We start from the raw sequence: 23,769 nt of genomic DNA on the forward strand, positions 1-23,769 counted from the left end.
GTTTCTTATGATCTTCCTCATTACACATCATATGGCCCGAGCATGCAGCCTTGGTATAACTGAGACATTGAGTCGGACACACATTGGTCTATTGGCTTATTCTGCATGGCTAATATATACTTTCCGTGCCCCAGTCTAAGAATTATAATAAAACTTATATATGCCTTCATCTTGACCTCTCCTAATACAACTCTATACAGAGTGTAAATGCCAGAATGACTGTCACTATTCTAAGGCTGAGCTGAATCCTCTGCCCCAGTGCTCAAGGAGTGTAATATGGTATCTCTGAAAGCCTATTTCTGACAGTTAAACAAGTTTGTGAGAAGGTATAGCATCCTTTTGGGCTACCTTTACAGAAAAAACAAAAACATAACTTTTTTCTTTTCTCTCATAGGGTTTAGGTTTCATCTTTTTTCTTTAACTGGCAGAAATGGGCTTCCATAGTGTAGCCCATGACAGAGGGCACATAATTGTAAGCTATAAACATATTATTATGTTGACGATGGTGGCAAGGAGGAGGACTACAGAGGACCGAAAGAAAGCTTTTGTCACATGTTGCAACAGCAGCCACCTGAAGGTCAACATCACCCTGCCCCAGTCATCATCCAGGGGGAGGAAGTGGGGAGAGTGTACGCATACAAGTACAAATCTTGTAACCACTGGACTGGTCTCACAATGAGACTGAAGCGCCTGAAGACCTTCTGCCAGTCTGTGGTGGCCAGTGTACTCTTCTTAGCTGCGGTGTGTTAGTGTGAGGTGGCATCAAGACTGCTGAGCTCGACAGGCTAAACAAAGCTGGCGAAGAGGGCCCACTCCATCGTTGGAATGGAACTGGACAGTCTGGAGACAATGGCTGAGAGGAGGATGAAGGACAAAATCAAAGCCATCTTGGAAAACCCCTCTCACCCTCTCCACAACGAGCAGCGATAGATCGGCATCATCTCACCCTGGTGCAAAACTGAACGCTTCAGGCGCTCCTTTGTACTCACTGCCATCAGACTGTACAACAGCAGTGGAAGTTACAGTCTGTCATCTCACTGATCACACCCTCACACCCCCGAACAAACACAGACATCCCCACAGCACCTGTCAAAGTCAGGACTGTGACACTGTCACAAACTAAAATGTACACTATACTGTACTCTGCTGTTTACATAACTTGCTGCTACCAATGACACTTTAGATCATTACTTGCCACTTTAATGTGCCATTTTAACAATTGTAGTAACTCACTATTATATTCTGTTTCTAATCCAATCTATCCTATTTAAAAAAAAAAAATAAAAAAAATCCAATTGTTACTTTGTCATTGTGCTCTTGCAACACTTGAATCTTCCCTCTGAGGATCAATAAAGGATGATCTTATCTTATCTTGCTGTGATTTGTCCCGTCCCCGCATGATGCGCATTGAGTGCGTCTTACTGACGGCTCTGAACACACGTCTGACCCAGGGCCTGACCCCCAAAACAAAGTCTCGCGTGAATCTACGAGATTACAGTGTGGGAGGGCTGCATGGAGATCTGGAGAGACAAAACAAAAGCCACACATTTCAACCAACAGGCGCTGGTCGCTTTTTATTTTTTTTTGAAAATCAAGAAAAATTTGATCAAATTCCCGTATCGATTACCGTTTAACGGCACCATTATAAAAGTTTTGCACCATGCCTAGTAGCACATCCCTGCTGGAGGCCGAAGAGGGAGAGTCCGAGGTCCCGCCGCCTCTAGTGCACGCTTTCGCCGGTATGGGCCTTGAGGAGCACCACGGTACCCAGAGCCAGACCCCCGAACAAGCAGACGAAAGCCTCTCCTTCCACCACCACCACCATCATCATCACCACCATCATCTCCCTGCGGTCCCTCATTTCAAACTCCTCGGTACGGTCCTAGACTTGAAGCCCCTGCCTCTGCATCGGCCGCCCTCGGGAGATGAAGTCAACATGACGGCAGCGCCCGAGGACGAAGAGCCAGAAGTTGCAGCCGACTCCTCGGGCTGCACCGGTAGCTCGCTGCTAGCGCAGGCCCACGTCCACCGCCACCACCCATCGGGGCCGGGTGGCTCCGTGATGCCGTCCGGGATGGAGCCCCCGCACGTCGAGACGGTCTTGTTGTACAACGGAGACGAGCGGGATGATCCTGCGGTCGGCGGCAGCGCCCTGCCATCGGCCAGCAGCATGGCGATGCTACCGCCCGGCGTGTACGGGGAGACGGGCTACGAGGCCGAGCCATCGTTGTTGAGTCGGAGAAAGAGCGTCAACACGACCGAGTGCGTGGCCGTGCCGAGCTCGGAACACGTCGCGGAGATTGTCGGCCGGCAGGGTGAGTCGTTGGTATATTTTTGGATGGTTTTGGTTTGTTTCGTAAGCTAACATTAGGTTGCTAATGGGAGTTTGGGCGAAACTTCTCGGGAATAAGTAGAAGTAAAGTGGGCGAAAAATAATGTGTGCACACGAATAAAACCGAGCAGTTGTTGTAATAAAATATTTTTATATGAAGATATAATGTCAGAATTTGAAGAAAACATCAAATTACGATAAAACAAGAAGCTAAGTTGAAGTCTATTTTGTCGCAAGTGAGGAATAAACGTTAGCTCACTGGTAACTTGTTGTCAGTTGGCCGTGTTAGCTAACCTGTACGCGCTATTTTACGTAATTAGTTTTATAAATTAACGTTATATTCCTTATCTGGGGCATTTGAAGACTTATGTAATGGTTGAACATTAAAACAATCTGTAAGCAAGTCACACCATCACTTCGACTTCTTTGCTTTGTTACGACAGTCAACGTTAGTCCGACATCAGCTAAGCTAGCTTAGCGCTCCTCCTAACTGGGTCAACACCACCCTCGTCCAACACCTCCAACAAAAGTTGTCACCACCACCAAGTGCTATGAGCGAGAAGGTCCCTGAGTGTCTTCTCGCTTCGACAAGTCGTCTTTATTGTGGATGTATTGTCTGTGCTTCACTGCCACTGAGCCTGTCCGTGCCTTCTCGAGCGGGACTAGGCTCGTCTTTGTCTCGGAGAACATGAAGAGTCAGGCACCATTGCTCTGCCACATCAGCTGTAGGTTATAGTTAGCTCCCCTGACATAACCAGGACCTCTGTGTTCCACTAAACACGACTGGCTTTTCTTAGATACCCCGTGCCTTTATCTGGTCTTTTACATAAACTTTACATAGCTCAATGGTAGGGTTGAGAGACTGTTATTATGTCGGATTGGAGAGCAGTTGGGGGAGGGTGCACAGACTGCAGTGTTGACAACAACAGGAAATGGCTCTGGTAATGATGTTGGACTCTCAACCACAGCTGAAAGGAATATTTAATTTATAAGCTATGCAACTTTTAAATGGCATTAGTGACTGCACACTGAGCTTGTGTGCGTGGTGAGCTTTTATTAGTTTAAATTGGATGTATTAAATATTAAAGTGTAATTCGTGTGTTTGATGCAGTGTGTTTTGAATTTTTTCAAACCGAATCGGAAATAACACAACTGTCCTCCTTGTCCCTCTTTAACCTGCCCTTGACAGGCTGTAAGATTAAGGCGCTCCGGGCCAAGACCAACACCTACATTAAGACACCGGTGAGGGGAGAGCAGCCCGTCTTTGTTGTGACAGGGCGCAAGGAGGATGTGGCCATGGCGAAGAGGGAGATCCTTTCTGCGGCCGAGCACTTCTCCCTCATCAGAGCCTCTCGGAACAAGACGGGCCCTCTGTCTGCTGTAACCGGCCCCGGGACCCCCTCTCTACCTGGACAAACGACCATTCAGGTCAGTACATGCAAGGGAGTGTGAGTCACCGTGACATCCAGGGTTAAAGACATGAAACTGGCATTCTTATCTGGTGAATCACATGGAGTGGAAGACTTGTGAAGGTTACCACAAAAGCACATTTCAAAGAGTTTCTCTGAGTTGTATGTTTTTGGTTGTGTTTGTCATTGACCATGTGTCATTTCAACCCTACAGGTGCGGGTACCGTATCGTGTTGTCGGGCTGGTCGTGGGTCCCAAAGGTAGGTCTTTCATCCTCTGTATTTCATTTGACTTCATGCTGTAAAGAGGGTTGGGCATTTGTTTTGTTTTGTGATTTAATAATACATTTACAAATTCAGGTTTGTTTCATAACAGCAGAACAACTCTCACTCCCTCATCATGTGTAACACGCTGAGGCTTACTCTAGAAGGTTACATTTCGCTCTCGCTGAGTCTTTAACCTCTTGCCCTGTTGACATTGCCACCTCGGTGTCAGAAAGCCCTGGGGTTGATTTGTAAATTGAAATGCAGCCGTTCTCAACCATGTGCCATTAAAGCCATTAAGGAGAGGATGACGTAAGCAGTCGGAGCAAGAGACAGTGTGGAATTCGAATATTCAGTATTTGGTGTTTACAAGCACTGTGATAAGTTGCCTGCCTATGCATTGGGGCACATTGATTTTGCGAACGCTCACCAGGATTTGTTTCTGTCCTTCTGTTAAAGAAAATGTAAGACACCGATTCTTTTTTCCAGTGTCTAGTTATGACATTTGAGAACGTTCCTACACTCGACTGAAACTCACAGTCTTGTGGTTGGGTGGTATGTGTTTCAGCCAGCTGAGTCACCGGGACAGCCTCCAGTTCAGGGCTATAATTATTGCACAGCTGTGCGTCTTCCAATTTCAATGTCAGATATCATTGTTAGAAAAAAACAAGTGTAACGACTGAAAATGTCAAATGCGGTGAATGTGACTGCAGTCTTTAGTATTATTTTGCGTGAGCTAATTCATCAACTTGACACAATTGGGTCACGCTGTAGTTGGGTGACAATGAAGTGCAGTGATTTTCTACAGCCAATTCAGCACTATTAATACTTGACTATTTTGTTTTTCTTCTTGCTTTTCTTCAGTGTGCCATTTGTTTATGCTCAGATTTATATTTCTTAAGATGTTCACATATGTCATGTGTGGTACTAAATCTGATGGTGCACTGGATTGTCTGCTGTTCAATAAGTATATGGTTTCAATAGTACCGTCAGTATTGGAATCCACTGGCTCACTAAGAGAGTAATGTATATTGCCTGGTTTTCCCCTACCAAAAGGTCAAAGTGCGGGCTCAACTGAGTCACCACTGAGCTGGTATTTTAGTGTTTTGCTAATGGACACTCAGGGATTGATCAATGCTGTCATGAGGCTTAAGCCAGCCCCTTTGTTTCAACACCAGCCTGCTGCTGATAAATTAAATGCATCCATTTGAATAAGATTACATGATAACCTTGAAGTCCTACAAAACTGTGTAATGTGTTACATCAGAACAGATATTTAAAGCATCTCAGTTACTAGGCCTCAGAGTCAACACATACATACTGTTTATACATGAATTTGAAATCACACACATCCAGAGAAGATATATTCTTGCACATTAAATAAAGTAATTACATAAAAAAGACCAATTCTGGAAACATTTCGGACTGAGATTCAGCACTTAAACATCTTATATAATTAAGATTTAAGACGATTTATGGAGATGTGTTTGTGACAGTCTTGTGTCACCAAAGCAGTTTTTTAAGCTGACAGTTTGTTTGATCTTATCTTTTAGGGGCAACCATCAAACGTATTCAGCAGCAGACCCACACCTACATTGTAACACCGAGTCGTGACAAAGAGCCAGTGTTCGAGGTCACCGGGATGCCGGAGAATGTGGACCGGGCAAGGGATGAGATAGAGGCGCACATCGCCCTCCGCACGGGCACCTGCGGAGGAGTTGAGGCTCCTGGTGTTGACAACAACGACTTTCAATTCAACGGAACAGACGTCAGCTTTGACACGGCTGCGGCAGCAGCAGCAGCGGTTGGGTTGGGGGAGGCTGGTTGGCTTCATGCTGGTGCCTCATCACCAGGTGGTGGTGGAGGTGGCAGTGGTGGCAGCTTGCTGCCAATGGGCATCAGTGGTACTCAGCGAATCAATAGCAATATTAACAGTGGTGTCAGGATGTCTTCCACCTATCGCAATGACAGCTCCAGTTCCCTGGGCAGCGGTTCCAGCTCAGCTGATTCTTTCCACGGCAGTGGGAACGGTAACCGGCCAGATTTCAGTCCAACCTGTGCGTTTAACGCCAATGCTAACAACAACAACAGCAATGGTGGTAACGCAAATTTCTGGTTTGGTGAGAGCCTTCTTCCTGTTGGGTCTGAGGAGCTGGTCACCCTGGGAGGGGGAAGCTCTTCATCAGGATTTGACCCATTAACCATCTCCACTGCCCAGGCCCCGCATCCTGGTGCACAGCCACAAATCTGGAGCCCCTTTGTTGACCACCAACCCCTCCAGGCCTTTGATGCTCGTCAATCTCAGGTATGTCAATTTCAACAGCTTCATTTCTCCGCTGCAGTGATTTTCGCTTGCCAACGGCACAGAAAATGCACTCATGATCCATCACGTTGATATTTAAGAAACATTTTTATTGAGTCTTAAACGGGAGCTTTAAAGATGCTATTTTCATGATGGTAGTCATCTAATCAATGTTGTCATCTATGTCTCAGACCAGTCAGCCTGGGACGCCCCGGCTCTCTCCAACCTTCTCCGGCACAGAAGCCCTGGAGCACCCTCAGGCCCAGCGTGTTCTTCGAGGGCCGCTTGGCTCCTCCGGGACCCTCGACGCCCACAGGTTCCCCTCCTACAGCTCGGCCTTCTCCTCTTCCAGTGAAAGCACCGCCTCTTCTTCCTCCCCTCCTGAATCCTCCCTCTCCTATCGACCAGGGCTCGGATCAGCAGTGAGAGGACAGGAGATATGCATCCACTGTATGGATAACCAGGTGATCGCTGCCTTGGTTCCCTGCGGCCATAATCTCTTCTGTCTTGATTGTGCCACCCACATATGCCAGGGTCCAGATGCTGTCTGCCCTGTGTGCCTGTCCCCAGTCACACAGGCCATTCAGCTCCGCAATATGTGATTTTACTCCATTACCCTTGATGGCTGAAGAGGGATCAGCCCCCCAACACTTCATAACATGTGTAGGGAAATTAAAAAACTGACCCCGAATCAGTGTGTAGGTGTCTCCTCACCTTGGTTTTGTCCAAGCTTGTGTTTGGTTGACAAAGGTGAGGAAGAATAGGTGAATAAGGAATGATCTGTATTTAGGGCATGGGTTAGGATGTTCAGCCCATTCATGTGCCTGTTATTGTGAAGTCTTCTTCCTCGATTGAATGATTGATCAAAGGGAGGGTTGGAAACCCTCTGTGTAGCATTGGGTGGGGTGGGATATATATATTTTTGCTCATCATGACTTTTGTTTTACATTTTCCTCTCCCTTAAACATCTAGTTATCAGTATCTGCCTACCTATATTTTATTACATTTTTTAAATGTACTTTGAATCCTATTAGATACATGATGTTGACTTTTGGGTCAAAATTTTATTTGTCTACATCTCAAAAGTTTTATCCTTTTTTTAAGTCTTTTTTTTTTTTTTTTTGCTGCTACAGTTGTTTTTATGTGCTGAAAAATGGCCCAGCCCCCCTTTGCCTCTATTATTGTGCTCACAGCAGGAAACTATGAGGAAAAAAGAAGAGGTGAGCATGTTTACATATAGTGAGTCCCACATATGAATATGTATAAATTAGTAGTGATCTGGTTACCACAAGATTTAAATGCCTATTGTAGTAAACTAGATGTATACACAGCAAATGCCACTCTATCCCAGATGATTTGCGTAATCGTTATCTGACTTAAACAGGATTTGTTGTTTACACCCTCCGGATCATAAATCTGAATCGTTGTGCATCGCTGTTACACATTCAAACGCACCCACAGAGGGTTTCGAAACCGAGTGGGTCAAATCCGCAACTGCAAAGATGCCACACTCCAACGGCAGCCTCCTGTTGCCTCAGGTTTCTTACTTTCCCACATTATAACCGACAAGCGCGTAACTCCTTTTTATACTAGGATGTTACACCACTACAGTATCGCCACGTTGCTTTTCAATTTCTACTTTAAAAGGAAAAAAAAGAACTGTTTACGGTAAACTTGTGCCTAATTCCGTTCTGAGTAAACAAAAAGAAACAACTGGTTCCGCGGACACACGGTGTTGCTCTGTCTTAAAACAAACTTGTGGCCTTTTTGGAAAGCCTGTAATTTTCTGACAACACTATCTACAAATCCAGATATTTTTTTTTTTTTTGCTCAAAGGAACACAAGCTGACAGACTGAGGTCTTAATGTATTTGTCGAAGTTCAGTCTCTTAAATGAATTTCGTTAGAACAAAGCTTATATCACAGGGATGTTTTCTTTTGCTTCCTATTCTCAAATATTTACCACCTTTTGCTTAAATTTTTTTTTAGCATCCTACACTCCCATTTAGTTCATTTCATACATTTTCTCTTATTGTTTTTCTTTTTGCCTTTTTTTTTTTTTTTTTTTTTTTTTATATCTCGATTACATCCTTGTTTGGGAAACCATTTGCTGGTTTTCAGCTAGAAAGATATGCACAACTCGTACCTTTGGTAACATTCCTCCTCCCATTTTATTGCAGATACTTTTTGTATGGCTACTTAGTAGTTAGGCCTCACCTGGGAGCCAAAAGAACTGATATCTTATGAAACTATGAAAGACGGCTGTAATCTGGAACAAATCCCCGTACTGTACAGACATCTCAACTTTCACTCGAACCGCTCCCAGCCTGCAGCCATTTTGTGTCCTTGTTGGGAAGCTGTCGGCGAAATAATTCCATTGGGATGCAAAAATTGGAAGGCCACCCATAGCTTTACTGTGCTATTATTTAATCCCATGTCTTGTCAGCGAGGCCTATGCAAAAATAGTCTCCGTATGATAACCAGTCGAGTTAAACTACTCTGGTTTTCTGTTACAGAGCTCCAACAATCTCGGGCATAAACTTGTAGACGGACACACTTATTTTTGTTTCTCTGCTACATTTCAGTCGGGGTCAACATTCATCACGTGCTCTGATGCGATGATCAGATGTTTCAATGGTACAAACTTTCATGTTCAGCTCATTTGCTTTTGTCCTGTGCCCTACTAAGCACAGTTGCTCCCCATATCTTATCACACTATTGACTGGACGGGACACCAAAAACACCATTTTCTGTTTTCTTGTCCCCCCCCCGCCTGCCCCTCTCCACGTGTACATCTGTCCGTTCCTCCGCCTGAAAAGCGAAGAAAAGGTACAAATTGGTGGAAATCATCTCAAATCTTAGCTTTAAACACCAGTGTCTCTAGACTTTGTTTTACAGGATTGAACGCGTTTTGATGGACATTTATTTTTCGAACGGGGGAAGCAGCTGGAATGAGTTAATCTCGGACTGTGCTGACACTACACGAGGTCAATACTGTTGCTTTACTCTGTGGACATTGGACTCCAGCATTCCAGCTGTAAACAGTATTTGGGAGTTATTCCATCGCTTTGCTCTGTTTCCTGAATATCGCTGAATATCTTTCATTGAGCCGTCTTGAGGAAACGGAACCAAACGAGTCCCCAAAGTGCAAAAAAGATCCCCCCCACCTGCTTCTTGCCCCCTGTGGTCCTCTCTCCGTCCTTTTTATTTGACTTCTCAGATCTACGAAAGGGTCGATCTCTCTTTGCTCTCTTTCTCCCTCTGAGGGAATGCAATACACTGTCGGCCCTCAGTTTATTTGACATGAATCTCTTGACATTTTTGTGTATGTATTATATAATATTACTGTTAATGACTGAAATATACAGAATTATTTTTATTTTGTTACATTTCATATATATACATAAATATATCTATATTACAATGTTTACAATAAGATTTTTAATTTTTTTTTCTTTTTCACTTTTCTCTGAGTGATTAAGTGAATGAAGATTTGGAGAACAGAAATGTTGCAGGAGGGTGTCAATGCTATCCGCTTGTAGTCTAGTTATTAGTTTACAGTATTGATGATATTAGTATTGATAGCTGCCGTTTTAACCCAGTGGAAAAATGGAATGTGCATCACGAGCATGTCTTCATAATGTACCGCCAATGTAAAACGTCACACTGCAATTGTAAAAAGGCCAAGGATTCTAGCTGCCTGTCATGTCTGTACGCCACCAAATTAAGAACGGTATACTGTAAAATGTATCTTTAGATTATCTATATATAAATACATATATTGTTAAGCTGTACCAACAGTTCAAAGTATTTGCTAATTTTACTACACTTTTGTTTTGTATATGTAGGGGGAGTCTTATGGCATATAAATTCTTCAAATTGATCAGGAGTTTAAAAGCAGACTATATTTTATAACGGCCTTTTAAGTTATTGCGGCCAAAGCACTGATATTATATATTTGCTGTAAAGAGAATTTAAGAGTTTTATTTTTCTGATATTAAAGTTACTTAATAAAGACGGTTTCATTTAAAGCCATGTCGGATTGTTGTGATTCATTCTCTGCTCTGTGTGTCAATACAGATACGAACAAACAATACACATATTACAGCCAATTAAAGGGTAACGTTAAAGGATAAGTTCACCCAAAAGTCAGTCATATCTGTTCACCCTCACACGGATGGAAAGTCAGGTGACGTTTTGTAGTCCACAAAACATTTCTGGAGCTTCACAGCAAAACGGTGTTGCAGCATTTTCCCAAACACCAAATTAAGAACCCATAAAATGACTCCTTACAGCTCGTCACCAGGAGCCCCAATTCACCTTTTAAAGCAGAAAAATCTTCCCTGTGGCTGCAAAGCTAATAGTGTTAGCTGACTGAAGTAGATAAGTGATGAATAGATAACGACTTATTTTTGGGTGAAACTTTAATATGTCTGAGTGGGGCAGCTGTGGATCAAGGTTAGAGCCAGCATCTTGTTATCGGAAGGTCGCCGGTTCGATTTACCTGGTCTGCATGTCAGTAGGTGCTCACAGTAGGCCTTATGTAAAATAGCATTTTAATGTTTATACCTACACTTACGTTCCATATCCTGCAGGATCCTTTTCAGGATGTGAGGATCTTCAGCTTTTCAAGTAATCAGGGAGACATTTCAGCACATTTGCAACTGTTTTGCTCATTTTGACATGTTTCATAAATAAAAACCAGCGCCACACTCGACGCAACTGACGCCATAAAATGTGAGCGCCCTGTATGACTTCAGATCATGTTGCTGCCGCCATTTCTATCTTGTAAACAGAGCCGGCAAAACACTCATGTTAAGAGGCTCCTTGTTCTGTTTTGGGATTTTTTTGGTCACGGTTCCTACGTCAAGAAAAAGTCTCTGTAGCCAGGAGGTACATTCTTAATAGGCTGAAAATTTGATGCTTAAAACTATAATTTATTATTATTGCAGTTGTAAAAAAAAGGCATTGATATTCTGGCTCCCTCTGTGATTAGCTGAAAACGATCTTATCTTTGGAGCCCCTCAGGATTTCTGGATAATAACAGAATAGTAAATCAGCTGGCTGAGGGTTTTACAGGGGTTTTCGTCTCACTGTTTTGGTTTTTGCAAGTTGCCTGGAACAGTTTGTCAGGAGTGGCAACAGCAGAGAGACAACCAAATCTACATCTATCACGTCTACCAAAATCTGACTTCACTTCTTAAATAAAAAATGTATGTGTCCCCTTACTCCCTGTCTATAAAGTCATATGTAACTATTAGCAGCAACTTGTACTAGCGACAAGTGGTGGTGCGGGGCAGGATGATACAACATCAGAGTTTGGCTTTGACAACGCTTTGACAAATTTGTCCGTGTCGACTTTTCACTGTTCCAGATGGAGCTGCAGTGATTAAATCAGACATGTTTGATATTTACTGCCATCAGCTGGACCGGCTGGGACAATGGGTGCAGTGTCAGTGTTTCCTCCGTCATCGTTTTGTAGCAGTGGTTGCTGGAGGGTCATTTCTTCGGTATTTGTTCTGCGTCCATGTTGGTCTTAGTAATAGTTCTAGTGCTACATGTGACTGCAGCACTATTGTTTATATTTTATTATTTGATCATGATTAAAGGGGCACAATGTAGTTTGGGTGAATAACATAAACTCAGTATTTCAATGTTAATGAGGTAATAATAGAAATTCAGACATTTTTAGATTTTCTATATCTGAATAAACAAGCTCTTCTCAGAGGATAATAAGGTCCCCAGAAAACTGTTTGGAGCTAGAAAGGTGGCAGGGTCCGCCACATATACACAAAGTAAAACGGCATTAAATTGTGTTGTTGAGTTTGTTTCTGCGTAAAGAAATCTGATTAAAATGTCTTTGCCAAAACAACATAGTGCAGCTTTAAAGGGCCTTTTTGCTTCTTATTTTGTTTAATTATCAAGTTATTACAATCAGTTAATGTAGAGGAAACACTTGTGTGTTTTCTTTAAATAACCACAGGGTGGCAGCGCGAGCCTTGTAATCTGAGTGATCAATCATCTACATTATAATGGACACCTTGTCGGCCATTTTCCACCAGATATTACATTTGTGTGGCAGCCATGAGGACAGAAGCTTGGAACTGAACCACAGACAGCATAGAATACAATGTTGTAAAGAAAATAAAAATGTTCCCTCTCTAGAATCCGAGTATTTTAATTGCTGGCTCCTTCACAATAAAGTCCAAGCTCATCGTATCCTGTAGATGAAGTGTGGACAGCAGAACACACTGCATGGCTACGACTTTTGTGTGCAGAGTCCGTCATTCAACGCCTTGCACACCCACACAGGTGGTTTTGCTCGGGGTTGATTAGACTTTCTCACAGGTTGTAGGTGGGCGGAGCAATGCTGGCCTCACACTGAGTCACCAGCGGTCATTTGGACTTTTTCACAGCAGCACAAAATGTCTTCTGTGGAGGATAAAGGTATAACTGACAGGAGAGTGAACGTCCGACCAAAATGACTTAAATCACCTGTGTGATTAAAACGTCTGCTGTGAAAAAAGTCTTCAGGTCTGGTGATTTCTACGCACGTCATCCCTGTTAACATGCCGAGAAAATAAACGGGTCACCACGTAGAGAATACCACTCCATGTTTAATTACAGACTCTCACATAAGAAATACAGGTAAAATTTATATCTGCAATCTGTCATAGTAGTCAACATCAACTCATCTGAGCTGTGTCATTAGGCTCCTATAATAACTGCAAGTTATATAAAAACATCTGTCCACCTTGAAGCACAACAGAATATAAACAGATTATCTATCCAGACAGGATTCAGCATCAGTTCTTTCAGTAACATATAATCAGAAAATATTCTGTTTCCTGCCATTCAATTAATCGGATGCATATTTGTGTGAAGCAATCCCTGATGTAGGATAAACTTTTCTTGACAATACTATTAAAATTAAAGTGAAATAAATCCAAGATATGACAGAGAAGGAGGGGGGCAAAGCAAATGGATAGCAGAGTGGATCATTTCCTGTGACAAACCCCAAATTTCAATTAAACCCTTAAACAAATCCAATTTGTCTGTGTAACCGACTAAGACAGCACCGTAAAAATAACACTCCTGTTTAGGGACATAAACATGAAAACAGTACAGAAAAAAAATAAAAAATTCTGTGACAGTCTGGTATGAAAAAGAAGCCTGATGAACGGATGTTTGAGTGAATGACATCTGGATTCCTAATCAATGTGTGTAATCGATGACGACAAACAGCGCCACAGAGCAGTGTATCACATGCAGCGCGGGCGCAGAGGAGGGGAAATTATTTCTGTGCCTCAAATCATCTTCAACCGTTTCAAGAAAGTATCATGCTTCCTCTCATTTTACTTTAAACTGGCAATAGACAACTTTTTTTTTCGCTTGAACTCACTCAGGAGTAAATACCAGTAACACAGTGTAACGGCTGTAAAACAAATGACACTGTGTGTATACATCTGCTGCATATAAACCTCGCTTTTGCAATGCTTTTCGCCGCAAATGAAAGTGGCATTACAGCAACTCAAAACTGGAGCAGGCCTTGTTTACCTGGTTACTCTCCCCTGGTAATGGTTAAACAACTGGAATAATTGGAAACAACACTGCTAAAAGATGAAGAACCCCGCTGATGGAGGAGGCAAAGAAGGTGAAGAGGGAGAGTTACAAACCGAGGTGAAATAAGAGTGAACAGACGGGCACTGACTTGATGGAGAGCAAGCTGGTGTTGTGTCAAAGTCTGTTACCCTGTTGATACGTGTTCCTCCTTAGCTACGGCTCAAAACCAGGTTTTTTTTTCCACCGGATCAATCAGCAACAAAACCTGCCGACTTATTAATACAACCGGGTGTTTATTTCTGCCTTTTTTTTTAAAAATGGCGCTGAGATCAGGATTTCTAGGTCAAACTGGAAATCCTACGGTTGTTTTCTGCCTCAGACAGTTGCCCTGTTAGCGGTAGCCATGCTAACACTGTCTTTGAAGCTGCAGAGCTGCCAGTAATACCACAGGGAAACACTCTGACTGGGCAAGTTGAAAAGTTCAGCTATTTCTGCTTTAAAGAGAGGCTGCAAACTGACAACTGCTGGGTTACTGTTTGTAGGCTTAGAGAGGCACGTTGCCTTCTTTAGCAGCCAAGATGAAGAGTTCATATTATAACATTGGTTAATTTACATCCTGTTTCCCCCTGTGTGCCTTTAATGCTGCATTAATAAAAACAACACGTCAGTATACAGCCGGAGCTGCTTTCTACTCTCCTCTAGAAAGTCCAGTTTCCCTGTGTAATGCAGGTCAAGGGAAGTACTCCATTTTAAAAGAGAGGGGTGGGGATAAAGGGGTCTATCTGCCAATAAAAGTCATGCAAACATTGACATGCATTTCAAAAACAAAGTTATTTACATGGATTAAAAAGAAGAAAAAAAAAGAAAAGAAACCTGCAATCAAAAAAGAAAATGACTGCAAACCAGAACAGCCACAAAGAAAAACCCTACAGATGTGTGTAAATGTCTAGAGAGTGAAAGGGCAAAAGCAGATTTTAAAAATGTGTCTTAGTGTTACAAATGTTTTCAGTACAAATGCATCACAATGTTGCCTCTGCTCACAATCCTATAGAAAATATAAACCAACCTATTCACTCCCTTATTCATGTCGCAGGAAAACCACCTCAAAGAAAAGGTTACTGAATTAAAAACGAGAAGGAAAAAAAAAAGTAAAGTGCTAAAAAATGTAATACAAATCAATTAATAAAAGTAACAAAATAAAACCAGGAAAAAAATATATCAATATTGCTGGGAACACTCTTAAATTCTCTCATCTTTGTCAGTAAACTATACACAAAAGGCCTGGATTAAGTAATATATAAGTGGGCTGCAAGTCATACCATATTTTTGTACAATACTTCTAAACTAGAGTGGAGAGACTGTGGTATGTGTGGGGATTAAAAACTCGATAAAATTCAAATGAATACAGGTACGATTAAAACGTCAATTAAAGAAACCTCCAAATTTAACTGGGGCACAGTCCAGCATCTCATGATCACTCCACTCACAGTTTGTTTCTGAGCAGTTAGGACTTTGGTTTGCCAAAAACCCTGTTCATGATACTGTGATAACACCTCAGACGTCCAACACCGACTTGTCTGCCTCTTCTCTGCTTTTCTTGTTTCAATCCTATTGAACCAAAAGCAGTTCTCAGTGAGAAGTGAACAAAAAAAGGCAAACCGTTGGCAGAACGTGCATGAGACTCATCCTTTGTGGCAGCATAAAAGAGGGCGTTCTTCAAAAAAAACTGCAACCAAACCTGAAACAGACAAGAGGCGACCATGCTGGAGAGCGACCAGTGATGATCACTTCACTGAGCAAAAATCTAAAACCACAGTAAGTCAGTGAAAATAGATGAATTGTATCTTCAATGACTAACTCAACCTTGTATGTCACAACACCCACAAAAAAACTGCACTCGTGTAGCTCAGGGTTTAAATCGGAAATCTATCAAAAGGTGAATTGAAGAAAGATTTTCAGTTTCCTTTTGGACTTTTATTGTTTCTTGTTGAATCACTGAAGGGTGGCTTTTTTGTCAAACCAAGATAAATGCAAACTTTGGTTGTAAAATAGCCCTTATCTTTTTCAAGAGGAATTTTGAAAATCTAAATGACATCTTAACACATCCAGATTTACTGAAAAGTTTTTTTCTCCCTAAATTGGTAATTGAATCGACTCGTGGACTTAAAATCGAACGTTATATCTTACTGTGGATTTGGAGAATTTGGAAACCCCTGATGTAGCTGTGATATGGGGAGAGGGACATTTGTTGTCCGGTCCAAGACCTCCAACAGGGGCTCTACCTTTAGTCCAAGTCTTGTTTAATTAGAGCAGGTGTGGAGTGTGGTAACATTTTATTTTAGGGTACTCATATTCACCATTAACAAGCTGCTTGTTAGCATGTATGTTAGTAGCATATTTCCTCGTTATTAGTTCTTATAAAGCTATTAATGCCTTATTCTACATGAACATATTTGATAACTACCAGGCCAATAACCCCTTAATTACTGCTTATTTATATTAAAACGGTGCATAAGTCCTCCTCTCCCAGCTCAGTTAGCCATGCAGCCAGCAGTCTGGACTGGGAGCGTGGCGCAGCATGAGTGTTTGTGTTTTCACTGCTAGCACACTCAACACTTGAGTGATATTAAAGGATAACAACCATTATTATTATAAAGCTCTTAGCTAATGGCCTTCAAACTGTAGAATATGGTTATGCAAAATAAAGCATTCATACATGCTTTATGAAGACTAATAGAGCCAAAGTGCTACTAAGATGCATGCAAATAATCAACTAGTTAATGATAAACATTTGTACCCTTTACCACAAGAATTGTTACTGGACACCTACTAAACCCACAGCCAGTTTAAGGTCCACACCTGTAGTTTGCCAACACCCGACCTATAACATCTTTAGACCTGACCTTGTTTCAGCTCAGAGGTTGAGAGTCGGATTTAGGCATGGTGCATGTCATTTCTTTCTCCTGTGATATTTGTTAACGTTAAGTATAACCGGATCCAGCTGGGTGGTCCCTAACCCTGTTGAGTAGCTGACGATGTAGAGCAGCGATTCTCCACAGAGTGCTGCTGCTTTTCTCTTCAGCCTGACAGTGGACCGAAGCTGCTCGTCATCCTAGGTGTTAACAGCTTTACTGAAAACTGACACAACAGAAAACCAGCGCTACACACTGGGTATGAGCACCTCTCATCCCCCAGCTGTAGAGCTGTCCTCGTATTGTTCAGTCAATCTTATGTCTCTCAGTAGTTGGTGGTCATGGACTCCAGAGACACGGAGTAGTCCGTTTACATTCCAGTTTTATGGGATCTGCAGATCAACTATGTGCATGTTTAAAATGTAGTTATACATGATATCTTTTTCTAGTCCTACAGTTCATTGTTCCAGTCATTATAAATCAAAGCCATATATGAAAAATACAGAGAAATATCTTTAATATACGGCTTTGGTCAAAAGTAAAAGTAGGGGCCACAGTGCACAAAGGTGCCTCAAACACACCTGTAAGTATTTTTTCATCAGCTGCTCCACTGACTTCTCCATGCAAAACAGTTCACAGAGGAAGACTTTCCATTGCCACTGTATGTCGCAGTGTGATGCTGCAGCTATGAAGATCTCAGTCCAGAGGTTGTGGGTCTGCTATAGGCATCGTGTGCAGAACCTCGTCCAGTAACTGTAGAGCTCTGTGCAGGTGGATCTCGATCCAGCAGGGCGTCTCCTTGATGCTCTGGCGGGGGTAGTCGGGCCCCCAGCCCTTGACGAAACTCATCCTGAGAATACACAGCCTCCGGAGGTCGTCGACACCGATACCGGCTGCTGCTGACAGACCTGAGATGAACGGAGACAATTATTGGCACTGTTGCATAATTTTGTAATTATTTTCCCCATTAATTGACACATTGGGAAATTGTTTCTTTGGTCCAACCGACAGGTGAAAACCCAAAGATTTACTGTCATAAATTACAAAGAAAAGCAGCAAATCCTTACATTTAAGAAGTAAATTAAATGTACTTCTGTATTTGCAGTAACAGTATCTTACTGATAGCTGGAGCGATCCCTCCCACTGATCCAGGTCCAGGTATATTTCCAGCCACAGCGGCTGCCTGGGCTGCTGCTGCCGCTTGAGCTGTAGCAGCCTGCTGTTGCATCTGTCTGTGGCACTGACGAAGGTCAAACACCTGGCAGGAGAGACGCGACATGAAACACTGTACATTCAGCAGCAATTACCTCCCCTGCACAGGAGAAATGTCAGCACCACAGGCTGCCAATCAGAGAGAGCCTCAGTAAGAGCTGTGCTCTATGATTACCTTTAATGAGAGGAGTCTCTGGCAGTATGGGAAACATTTTTTGTGAAATACACACAACTGTATAAAATCAATGTCAACACAGAGCAAAAAGCCTGAGGTGATGCACGGAAACAGATGTTTTGCAGCTTTCACTTTCCGAGAGGAAAAAGAACGTTCTATGAAATGTCAAATTTCAGTGATGAACTCGTTTTTACAGTCCAGTGACCCGTGTCCCTACCTTGATGTAAGCGCTGGGATAGATTTTGTGAACAGCGTCTCCGGGGGCTCGGCCCGCCTCTCTGTCCAGGTAGTAACTCTGAACGAACACAGCGTGGTCACTGAGGCATCGCACCCACACGTCTCCCTCGCCCTTACACTCCAGCTGAACTCCTTTGCCGATGTGAAGCCTGGGAGACAAGAGGAAACAGGGAAACAATGGAAGTAAAACAAGTGCCATGTGGAGTTGTTTACACTCAGCACTTCAATTTTAATCAGTTGCCCCATATGTTTTTACATCCTTCCTCCCCAGATGCATTTAAAGAAAATAAAAATATCATTTTAATAAAAGGAACCAAGTGTAACGAAGCCGTGAGTGTGATTTGTCGTATAAATAAACATGCACCTCTGATGTGATGTGTTGATAGTACGGACGCTGTTCTGAGGCTCTCACATCTTAAATGTGTAAATGTACACACTCAAAACAAAACAGACAGACATGGAAATTTTCCTTTAATATATTTGATTATTTTGATTTTTTAAAATATTAATTTAAAGACACCACCAACAAGAGCGATGTCACGTGAAACCTGTTCCTTTAAAAAAATAAAAGCTCTATGATTCTGTCCTTTGTTGTTGCAAATACCGTGGCTTCAGAAAGTAGACTAGCAGTAAAAGTTTTTTTTCTCTCTATGCGACTGAGATTAATTGGGTCACTGACCTTGCTCTCTCAATAGCCTCAGTGCGATGTACATTGCTGAGCTGGCCCAAACAGAACCGGTCTCCTCCTGAGGGGTCGACATATCCGTCTACCGTCACGATTGGGCAGGAAGAGGGCACCTTAAACGTCTCTCCGACTTGAACGTCCATCTCGAAATAGGCAATGGAGCACCAGTAGTCCGGAGCTGAAACAGGTGGAAGGACCTGATGTCAGTTACCTTAGAAAATTGTCTCGTCGCACCCAGGAAAACAACAACAATCCAATTTTGTGAAAGCCTAGCTATTATAATCTAATATTTTCATTTGACAAATGACTGTCATTTTTTGTTTGATTTAAAAAATCCCATTATTGAAGCTAAAATACTAAAAGACTTACAGACACTGACAAAAATGCAACTGAACTAAAATACCACGGCTGCAAGAAATCTGTCCAGGTTTTACATACGTGCTTGTTGCGTGTTCTCACCTGGATGATTGGATATAGGAGGCTGAAAGGCGAGCTCATTATGCACAGGCCCTGACAGACACAAAGACAGTAATGTCAGCGATCATTCACACTGCAAAAATGTTTTCATATGTATGTGATTTTTTTTCCAGGGATTATTTTTTACAGGTGGAGTAACAGTTTGTACTCACAGTAGTGTGTAGGATGCGGCATGGGAGGGTGGTGCTGTAGATGACCGTTGGTGTGGTGAGGGATGTTGGGGGTGAAGCTGCTGTTCCTGGACCAGGTTGAACTGGCACCTGAGGAGAGAAGGAGCACAGAAGTGAGTCATAAGTACAAATACACGTACAAACAGAAGTATGACTGACGAATAAACACACACATCAGAATATATCACAAATATAACTTACTGCCTGATCCAGCAGCGATTGCAGGGAAGGACGCCGTCGAGGAGGAGGTGGAGGCCTCAGCAGGCGGGAGCAGGTTTGGGGTCGCGAATGACTCAGAGGGGGCCGGGCGACTGCCAGAAGGGGGGTGCTGGATGGTCTGGATCGAGTGGCCTCCCTCAATAGAGGGCAGACTCTGCGGTCCGTCAAAATCATACTCATCTTTAACCATCAGTGCTGAGCTGGGGCCAGAACTGGTCAGTGTCAGTCCTGATAAGTCTGTGGACCGAGGGAAAGGTTAAAAAACAGGGGGAACAGGTTACTATCAATGCAAACTTCTTATCTACATTACTAATAAATATCCTCGTTGGTTGAACTATAACAAATGGCATAGAAGAATGACTGCTATAACAAGGTATTCAAATATATGTCCCCCTTTAAAAGGCGTTTTTTTTTATCTCGGTTCACTGCAATACATGATAACAAACAGAGAACTGAAACATTGACACTAAACTCAGTATAGTTATGTTTGGTCTCACATAAAAAACACCCACTAACATCTGATTTATGTGATAACAAACATGACACACAACATAAGAAACAAACAAAAAACAAAAAGCAAACTTGCCCACTGGTTTAAGAAATCCTCCATATACACACTAACTTTGGTGTAAAATGGTTTGAGGCGCCACTTTTACCTTGTCATCCATTTTTTTAAACCCTCGATGAAAACTCGACCCCATTACTCACCTATGCCAGGAGACACCACTCTCTCGTAATGATAGGGGTTGACACACACATTGTCACACTTGAGGTCGAAGGCAAACTGGCAGTATTTGACATGCTTCAGTTCGTTCTTATGCAGGTCGGGCCACCGCCACAGCCGGGCATAGATGACATGAGGGAATCCTTTACGTCCAGCCACCTGGGAACAACAACACAGAGCAGAGAGAGAATACAAGAGGTGATTCATTTGTAAACTCACGGTCCTTACGGCTGAGGTCAGTGATGCTTGGAATGCAAATTGTTTTCTCATTGCCTAGTGAATGGCAGGATCTGATAAGACCACAGGTTTCAAACATATTACTCAAAGGTCCTGACTGATTTTTATTCAAAGTCAGGGCTCTGCTACGATTAGCAATCACAAAATAACATTTAAACAATTAATTAACATCAAACCTCTCACGTCTTTAGTACATAATTATTCAAACTGTGCAGTAAAGCAACCTGAAAGTGATCAGAAATACAAGAATTTGGTTGAGTTGCTTATAAATGGATACGTGATGTGGTGAAAGAAAAAAAAGTATTGACAGATTTAGGCTGCTGAGTTAATAATTATTCAGTTTTATCACCACAGCTTGCAATGTTTAGATTGGCAGGTGTCTCATCTCATATTTTGGACACCATTAGAGCTGAAACAATGAGACGCATGTTTAGTTTCCGCCTCTGATATGTGAGGATTTTCTGCTTTTCATTGCAATGTATGATAGTAAACTGATGATGAAGACCAAAGATATCTCCCTGAGGCCTGGGAAATTAAAACGGGCATTCTTCATTTATATGACATTTGATTACAAACATGTCATACAAACTAATCTGTCCCAAGGAACATGATGCTTTCAGTAGTATATAATGGTTCTCTTTGAATGAAATAGCAGCTGAATCCGAGGTTTGGATAATTCATTCAGGTGAAACAGACTACACAAATAATTTCAAGCCATGAACAGATGGATTATTGGCCTGAGCTTCTCAAAAGCTGTGTGCATTAAATTAATGATCCAGATAACAGCATCATCTACCTGCAGCCGTCCATCAAGCGTCCTCTGAATGGTCACACACTTGCTGGGATGGGCCCCGTTGGTGGTGATGGCCGTGATGAGGGAGTCGAGCTCGTCTTTTTTCTCCTTCAGCTTTTTCACCAGGCTCTCTATGGCTCGCTTGGCGAACGTCTCGCTCTCGCCGCCCTGTCTGTGACACATCAGGCTGTGCACGATGCTCAGACAGGCGTCATTGCTGGTGGGTGTGTTGGTAATGGACATCTTGACTTCTGTCTCTGACTTCACTTTCTGAGAGGATGTATGTTGTTGGCACAGTTTCACATAATCAGAGAGCTGGAGCGGCGATGATCTTGATCTTCAGATCTAAATAGAGGGGACCAGATGCAGGTTTTTGATGAAAGTTGTTGATAAAACTTTGATGATTGTAATCTTAATCTTCATGCAAGATAAATGATTTAAATATGTATTCATTATATGTGGTATTAGATGACAGTCTCAGCTGTAGCTTTAGGTGTCTAAAAATCTGGCAGCTGAACGTAGAGAAACAGGCTGTGTCTACCTGTTTTGTTATTCTGAGTAGAGCAGCTGTCGGTTAACACCATGTTGCTATTGTGCCGTAAGTTAATGCTGAGCTAATCCACATCAGCCACCAAGCAAAAACCCCATAACCACACAATTATTCAGTGTTACGTCCCGATGGTTGTCAGAAGGCATGAACCACACTGAACTGTAAACCTCAAGCTAACCAAGTTGTTAGCGGTTTAATGCCAACACTAGCTCACCAACGACCAAATGACATGACGAAGCAGCATTTGTTACAGCTGTAGGTGAGTTTAGGAAAAACAAGAACGTGTTTTGTGCGATGGTTAATATAAAGTTTAGGTAGTTGTGGTCGCTCGTCTTCCCTCAGCTAGCTAGCGGCGCCACTCTGGCTGCAGTTAATTCAGGGAAGCTGCGCGAAGCTACGGCTAACTGGTAGAGCTAACCGGAAGTACGGCGACGTTGTCTTCAAAATAAACGGCAAAACTTTACAAACGGCAAATAAACACACGCCGCCTTGCACAGCATTGATTATACAATAGTAATGCTGAAATAATTGACTGTTTATAATTGGTTTACTTTCTTAATTCTGTCAAACACAATACTGTTACTTCAAAACATTACTGTTCATAAGATAAATAATAACTTTCTTTTTAAATTTGCTGTTAATGCGACCATTAAAATTGATTTGACTTAAAACATTCACGCTGCAGCTATATATTTATATCTCACATAGAAGTACTTTACTAACAATGTGCTTTAAAAGCGCTGCCACCATTTTTTCTTATGAAATTGAAACTGGTTTTACTATGACCTTATTTTGAGCGGTCTCACCGGAACTTCCCGTTTCCATTACACCGCGCTTCACGCGGGATTAGCCGCTAGCTACCTCCTAGCGAAAACATCAGCTAGCACCGATGATTGTTGATAGCAAACGAGCTAACGTAGCATGCTACTACGAGGTTAGCAGGCGTGTTTGTTTATCATGACCAGTTCCGCAGCACAATGACCACTTTATCCATTGGTAACAACAAAATAATTTCCATGCAACACGTTGGTTGTGATGCAGTCGTTACGTAACGCTACGTTTTTAACTGCAAACTAAATAAAGCGGTGTAAATAGCTAGCACTGTACGCTACCTGGAGTTAGCTGGTGTGGCAGCTAGCAGGAGAGCCCTGCCTCTTTACCAAGTTACCGTGCCGACGGGGCCAGCGGTGGGGCTGTGCAGATCCTGTGTTCCTCCTGGATTATCCTCATTAATTTCACCAGCTGTTCACAAAAACATGGCGGAGGGAAACAAAACTTCGTTGTCCGTAAGGTGCAGCCTTACATCCTCAAAGCCAGAGCGCGAGTCAAACCTGAGTCAAACCTCAGATTTCGTTTCGAGCCCCGACCCACTTCACTCGCCTCTCACTCTATTTACTTCTGTAGCGAAGTGCGCATGCGTACAACGAGACAGGGGTTTGTCAAGTGTCCATACAGTTCATTGTTATTATTAGACTACTACATTATATATTACTATAATAACTGCAGGTAT

At 42.5% G+C, this 23,769-nt stretch overlaps 2 protein-coding genes across 2 annotated transcripts; one reads left to right on the forward strand and one right to left on the reverse strand.

The window, feature by feature from the left end:
- The first annotated feature begins 1,483 nt into the window (after positions 1 to 1,483).
- LOC115581512 (RNA-binding protein MEX3B-like) lies at positions 1,484 to 10,340 on the forward strand. Its single transcript, XM_030416651.1, has 5 exons — positions 1,484 to 2,315; positions 3,522 to 3,760; positions 3,956 to 4,001; positions 5,558 to 6,309; positions 6,498 to 10,340. Exons 1-5 carry the CDS (start codon positions 1,661 to 1,663, stop codon positions 6,906 to 6,908), a joined length of 2,103 nt encoding a protein of 700 aa, XP_030272511.1. The 5' UTR covers positions 1,484 to 1,660; the 3' UTR covers positions 6,909 to 10,340.
- Positions 10,341 to 12,902: 2,562 nt separating this feature from the next.
- On the reverse strand, positions 12,903 to 23,656 carry LOC115581951 (mothers against decapentaplegic homolog 4). Its single transcript, XM_030417554.1, has 10 exons — positions 23,372 to 23,656; positions 21,713 to 22,054; positions 20,664 to 20,838; positions 19,938 to 20,192; positions 19,719 to 19,826; positions 19,549 to 19,599; positions 19,084 to 19,267; positions 18,385 to 18,553; positions 17,900 to 18,038; positions 12,903 to 17,688 (listed from the first exon to the last, which is right to left on the reverse strand). Exons 2-10 carry the CDS (start codon positions 21,950 to 21,952, stop codon positions 17,477 to 17,479), a joined length of 1,533 nt encoding a protein of 510 aa, XP_030273414.1. The 5' UTR covers positions 21,953 to 22,054; positions 23,372 to 23,656; the 3' UTR covers positions 12,903 to 17,476.
- Between the last annotated feature and the right edge of the window lie 113 nt (positions 23,657 to 23,769).

This window comes from Sparus aurata, chromosome 5 (assembly GCF_900880675.1).
Source record: "Sparus aurata chromosome 5, fSpaAur1.1, whole genome shotgun sequence".
NCBI classification, from domain to species: Eukaryota; Metazoa; Chordata; class Actinopteri; order Spariformes; family Sparidae; genus Sparus; species Sparus aurata.